This window comes from Adiantum capillus-veneris, chromosome 17, assembly GCF_014529385.1.
Source record: "Adiantum capillus-veneris isolate H3 chromosome 17, ASM1452938v2, whole genome shotgun sequence".
In the NCBI taxonomy this organism is placed as follows: Eukaryota; Viridiplantae; Streptophyta; class Polypodiopsida; order Polypodiales; family Pteridaceae; genus Adiantum; species Adiantum capillus-veneris.
The window spans coordinates 67,803,679-67,810,361 of record NC_140947.1 but is presented as its reverse complement, the minus strand read 5'-3'; the positions used below and the strand labels follow the sequence as shown (position 1 = coordinate 67,810,361).

The 6,683-nt window shown below is 40.0% G+C and overlaps 1 protein-coding gene across 1 annotated transcript; it reads right to left on the bottom strand.

The window, feature by feature from the left end:
- Positions 1 to 4,593: 4,593 nt before the first annotated feature.
- Positions 4,594 to 6,348, bottom strand: LOC147437427 (uncharacterized). Its single transcript, XM_086486557.1, has 3 exons — positions 6,158 to 6,348; positions 4,971 to 5,601; positions 4,594 to 4,875 (listed from the first exon to the last, which is right to left on the bottom strand). Exons 1-3 carry the CDS (start codon positions 6,346 to 6,348, stop codon positions 4,594 to 4,596), a joined length of 1,104 nt encoding a protein of 367 aa, XP_086342683.1.
- Between the last annotated feature and the right edge of the window lie 335 nt (positions 6,349 to 6,683).

Here is a 6,683-nt window from a genome sequence, read left to right as displayed (position 1 = left end):
GAAACGGAGGCCGAAATGAATCCGAATAAGAAATCTAAGCAGACCAAGCTCTACGAGCCTTCTCGAAAAATTTGTCAACCTGGGAACGCTCGTCGAAGCTCACAGAAATCGGAGAAAGTGGGCAGGTGTGTACTAGAGCAGCTGGCGACTAAGCCCGAGAGCACACAACCTGCTCTGATACCAATTGTTGGAGTTAGGGTTGCAGAGAAATGTACACAGCTTGGAGAAGACGAAGGAAGCTCAAGGCACACAATAGAGAGTGTGCAATGGAAAGATAGATAGCCCTAGAGTGATGGGCGTATATACAATGCTCGGGGGAAAAAACCTCCTAAAGAGGGAAAAAATGCCCTGGCGGTCCTAGTGTGTTCACACACATCACTACCACATGTATATGGTAACACTTCGAGCATACCTTTGACAAGTAGTACTTACTAATTGACTTAGATCTAGTTGAAGTTTATGATATTGAGACTAAGAGAGAGTGCATCATAAAAAAGGTTAGGTTTTCAATTTGACTTTCTTTATGGCAATGAGTATATTGGTAGATGGAATTTTTCATCTAATATTACCATATGATATACAATATAAAACTCACGTTTATTGTTTCATCGACATTAAATGTTCATATTTTTTAATTTCAAATTCATTTTAGGAAATTGGATTGACTATATGCATGGATGATTTGAAGGAAACTATTGAACTATCCAAACAACCTCATCCAATACCTTTTCCAATGCTTCAACCACCCCCTTATCACTTACCACTTGCTATCAACAAGGGCATCAAAAGAGTACTTATCTTTGATCTGGAGGGATTGCTTCTCAAGACAACTAAAACAAAACATGGAGATATGCCAACTTGGGCTCAACAAATTCGACTTGTGGAGGATAAAGATAAAGTTTTTCATGTGGTGAGACTAGATGCAGAGATTTTTTGAAATTTTGTAGTGAATACTTTGAGCTATGGATATGGAGTTGCTATAACTTAACAAGAGTGCAACAAATCATAAAAAAATTCTTCCATAAGCATTATACCAAGTTCAAGATGCTTATGAGTAACAAGAATTGTGTGAGGTCCCCTCCCCATCTCATCTTGACAGAACTGGAGGACACCTGACAGTCGCTAGATCCTATGCGGAAGCAAATAAAAAAAAAAAGCTAAAAAGAAAACCAGTGGATGGTCTCTCATCACTTAGTGAGTTGAGTCAAAGCCACCAGTGAAAGGAGTCTAGCTCCACCCCACAGGGGAAGCGTAATTACGTATTATTGGACCTATTCTCATCTTCCAAGAGGGGAAGTAGCCTCGGTGCCTTTTTCCCCGTTCCTTCTGCTATGACATAATGAGATATCTAATTTTGTACTCTATTGCACATGGCAGAGAGTTCCCAACTGATCGGGACCACCCGTCTTGTAGGCTTTGGCAACTTGAGCCAAGCCCCCACTTTCCACCCCGCACTCACACAGAGTCTTTGTGTGGCCTAATTACTAACACATTGTTGTTCAACACTTAGGGTTTCTTTTTTATATTTCCTCGATACAAGTTCGTTAAGACAACCCTTCAAACATTGTCAAATCGGCACAAAAACATATCTTTTCTAGGAAAAAGTACTCAGCAAACAATATTTCATTAAAAATTCCAATGTCCTGGAGTCGTGAGAACCTCCAACGAGTGTTAACTCCACCCGTTGTCAACTGGCCGCCCATACAACCAGTCCATGATCCACCCAATTCATGGAGTAACTCTTTGGGTAAAATCATGTATCCACCACATCAAAAGCTAACCATGGACATATCCACCGTATAGAAAGCAAGCTGTGGATTTAGCTCCTGCGATAACTTCGCGAGCTACCGCCCTGTGATCAGTGGGGGGTTCAGACTAAGTCGACATTGGAATAATGAATGAAATTTGTTTGAGATAGTTTTTCCTAACAACCATTCTTTCCTACTTCAAAACAGTCTTTCCATAAAGCATTCCTTTCCTATTTACTTCAAACTTAAATTTAAATAAAATCTTTAAAACACTAATGCCATTGTCTCAGTTGGATTTCCAACATGTTCGAGGAGTTTAAATATTCCTAAAGTTATTGTAATGCAATGCTTATGTAAAATACAAAATAAAATCCATCCTACCTCATGAATTTCCTCTTCGGTGCCTCGTGAGATGGCCGAATTTTCCTCTCTCATCAGTGCTTTACCGTTGTTCGCCATGTTGCTAGTTCCTGCCTCGCGACCGTTGGCACCACCAAAACGTGTCCTCTTGGGGGCCATATCTCACTACTTTGGGTTACAAAAACTCAGAAGAAATAAGGGCTAAAATATGGTATCAAGTAACCATATCAACAATGATTAGGCATCCACAAGGATTAGAAAAAAAAGTACCTAATCTTACTCATAACAATACTCTACATCTAGGAGAGTGTAATGAAATGCTTTTAAGCCATAGCTTTCCTCAAGTAGAAGTTGATTTGAGTTATGGATAATCACACATAAACTTGTGTAAAGCAACATTGAAAAGGGGGAAAATAGCTAAGATTAATCGGTATGCTGTTATGCACAAGTGATTTAGAGTAAAAGAATTCTTTCCCTAATTAGGTATCTAAAGTTACATAGAAAGGAGGGTAATTCTTCCCTAATTAGTCACTTGACCATGAATGAAGAAATCAAGCTTACCATAAACACACATGCATAATCTTTTCCATAATATTACCGTAACTACATCCACCATATGCAATATAGGAATTACATCCATGCATCACTTTTAGCTCATCATTACTATGCACAATGTATGCCTATAACCATTCATAGACTTGGGTAAAAAGAGAGGATCAAAATCTACTTTACCATGCATAAATATGTGCAATTAGATTAGTGCAAATAAAACTCTAATCATACATAACCTTTAATGCACAAGGGGACATAATCATGTAGAAATTCAATGCACAAAGAGAGACCGATTTCACCCTTTAATCATGTATTAACTAGAGCATAAGAGGAAGATTAATTCCTTCTTAATCATGTACTAAAATCACATAAGATCCGACAAGGAAGGGAATGATCAATAGGGAAGAGTCTATTGATTATCAACCGCATTAATAGACACTAGGAAGTAAAAATTATGCTGTAACCAACTAGCATAAATAATAGAATAGGGAAGGCTCAACATAGGTCCTCTAGAGAGAAGAGGCTATGGAGCAATTATAGTAACATAACTTGAATTTATCACCTTGATTAAGCCTCCTTGTGTGTGCTAATTGATGTAGTTAATCTCCTCCAATGGAAGCTTCGACAACAGCACTTTCTTGTAAGATTTGGGGGTTGTGTGTCCCTAGACAGGGGTGAGCTACACTTATATATGCATTCCCCTCAAGGAGGATTGATTTATCTTGCTATAAATGGATTTAGAAGGTTTACACACACACACACACACACACACACACACACACACACACACACACACACACACACACACCTCCAAGTGCCATGCCAAGTGTGGGATTCCTTAGTGAGGTGTCCTCACTTGCCCATTCCACTTTCCTATGCTCCTTCTCTCTCTCTCTTTCTCTCTCTCTCTCTCACACACACACACACACACACACACACACACACACACACACACACACACACACACACACACACACACACACACACACACACACACACACACACACACACAATTTGAGTCCTACAAGAGGAGGTAGCGCTAGCTTCTTGCTATAATGAGGGGGTGTGGTGTCCTAGGCCCATGCTTCATTGCCCACACCTCACTCTTTGGCCCATGCTCTACCCTATATAGGCCATGCTGTTCCCATGCTACACTTTCCATGCCTAACTTAACACTTGTCCACGAGATTAGCTATACACATGACCCATGGCCATACATGATGGAGACACATGCCCATGCATACCCATGACCATGCATGCACATCCATGCCCATGCATACCCATGCATGCACATCCACATTCATGCCATACATACCCTAAAAAATGCCAACCTTAGGCTAACTAGACTTATACTAACCCAAATTCAATTATGAAAGTTGATAACTGGAGACAGACCTGTAGGTAACAGATAAGACTACTTGCCATAAATAGCAGCCTCCGACGTCCGGACCCTATTTTTAAGGAAACGTGGGTCGGTACACAGTTTGACGAGCCGGTCGACCGTAGACCATACCGGGGTAAAAAACTTTTTATTTTATGCTAACTGGAGACAGACCTACAGGTAACAGATACGACTACTTGCCATAAATAGCAGCCTCCGGCGTCTAGACCCTATTTTTAAGGAAACGTGGGTCGGTACACAGTTTGACAAGCCGATCGACCCTAGACCATACCGGGGTAAAAACTTTTTATTTTAGGCAATTTTTCACAAAAATTAAATTTGACAAGAATTAAAAGTTTTACAAGGATCACAACACAAAAATGACATCTGATCACTGAAACCTGCTAAAAATAGCATCTTTTGCCAAATTGATATTAGGCTTAAATTTTTTTCATAGGTAACGCTTTTCTAGGGCATGTAGAGACCTTACATTCTACCCAATGTGAAAGAATTGAGATGCCCTTACCTCAAGGGTAAGTCTCGGTAATCCCTCTAAAGTGTCAGTTGATCTTCCCACGTTGCGTCTTCTTCTGGGAAATCCTTCCACTTGACTAGATGTTCGATGATGTTCCTATTCCTTAGTTTTCTTTCCCACGTCTCAAGGATGTAATCAGGTTGTAGCTTGAGAACGCCTTGAGTAGGAATAATGACTTGTTCTGCATCTACAAGATGATCGGGATTGAGAATATAGGGTTTAAGCAAGCTCACGTGAAAAACGTCATGAACTTTAAGGTTTGAGGGTAACTGCAACTTGTAAGCTTGGTCACTTACAACCTTTACAATCTCATAAGGTCCACAGTATCTTGGACTAAGCTTCTTGAATTTTCCCAAGGATCGATTACTCCTTTGGGTTTAACCCTGAGAAATACCTTATTCCCTAACTTAAAAGTTCTTTCATATCTTTTCATGTCTGCATATTGCTTTTGTCTGTCTTGAGTTGCTTGAATATCCTTGCGAATTGCTCTAGTCTGCGCTTCCATGTCTTCTAGCATTTGTTTTGAGGCCTCCACTTTAATAGTTGGATCAGAAAAGTTCAATGGAGCTATACACTCTTGTCCATAGAGTGACTTGAATGGTGACATTCCTATGCTTCTATGATAGAAAGAATTATATGCATATTCTACTAAAGGAAGATATTGAATCCATTTCCTTGGCTCTTGTGAACAATAAGCTCTCAGAATATCTTCGATTATTTGGTTTACCCTTTCGGTCTGGCCCTCGATTACAACTTCAAAATCCTTACTTAAATTTGGAAGCTTTAGAACAGGAGAAGACACTAAATATCTCTTTAACTTTGCAAAACTAGCTTCGTGCTCTGCTTTCCAATCGATTTGCATTCCTTTCTTCAGAAGTCCCATCAAAGGTGCTGCAATAAGAGCATAATCTTTGACAAAAATCTTGTACCACTCTATAATTCCAAGAAATCCTCTGACTTCACTGACAGAAGAAGGTTGAGGCCAATCCACTATATCCTTGATCTTCTTGAGGTCAACTGAAATTCTGTCGGCGGATATAATGAAACCTAAATAACTAATTTGGGGAGTACAGAAAGTACACTTGCTTTCCTTAGCATAAAGCTGATGCTAATGTAGATTTTCCAGCACTTTTCGGACATGTTCTTCATGCTCTGATTCGTCTTTAGAGCAAAGCAAAATATCATCAAAAAAGACTAGGACAAAGTCATCCAAGTAATGTCTAAATATATCCTGCATTAGTCGATTGAAGCTTGCATGTGCATTAGTAAGACCAAAGGACATAACTATGAGGTAGCATAACCCCCTAATTCAAAATCTATCAAGCCTGCGGAATGTTGAGATAACACTTCCTTTCCATTAGCTAGTTCTACTACTATTCTACTTACAAGATACTGGCTTAGCTTTAACTTTCTCATGCATCTAGGATATAGAAATGAATGTGTACTTCCACAGTCTATGAGGAATTTAACTTTATCACCTTGGCGCGTTCCAGGAGCTTGAATTATGGCAAACTGCTGGCGAGCACCAGAATTATCTATGGCAGCATGCAACACTATCCTTTCATCTACTTCATCTCCTACAGTCGGTTGTCCAACTGCAGCATTTGCCCTAGCAACGGCACCACGTCCTCGTCCTCTGCTTCCTCTTCCTCATCCTCCATGATTATTTGGTTGACCTCTTCCATTGGCATTGAGAGGTACTGCATTTGCACCGGATGCACGAGTCTTCTTGGGACATTTGTTTCTGTAATGGCTGTACTCTTGGCATTCATAGCAACGCACATTAAGAATTTCAGTAGCAATTGAAATAGCTACCACAGGATGATTCTAATAAGCAAGGTTTGCCGGTTTGTTATCCCAATTATTTGGTCTGGCCCTCTTCGCTAAGTAGTTTCTTCTACCTTGTGCAACTTTCATGATTTCCACAGCTAACGGATTGGCTCTTAACAAAGCATCTTGCAATGTTGGTGGTCTAAGAGATTCCAATCTACTGTTCAATGGTTCAATGAGGCCTTGGCAGAACCTGGCCACTTGTTGTTCCAAGGTCATCTTTGGCGCATATCTCTTTAGAGTCACAAACTTGGAGTAATACTCCTCTAAAGTCAAG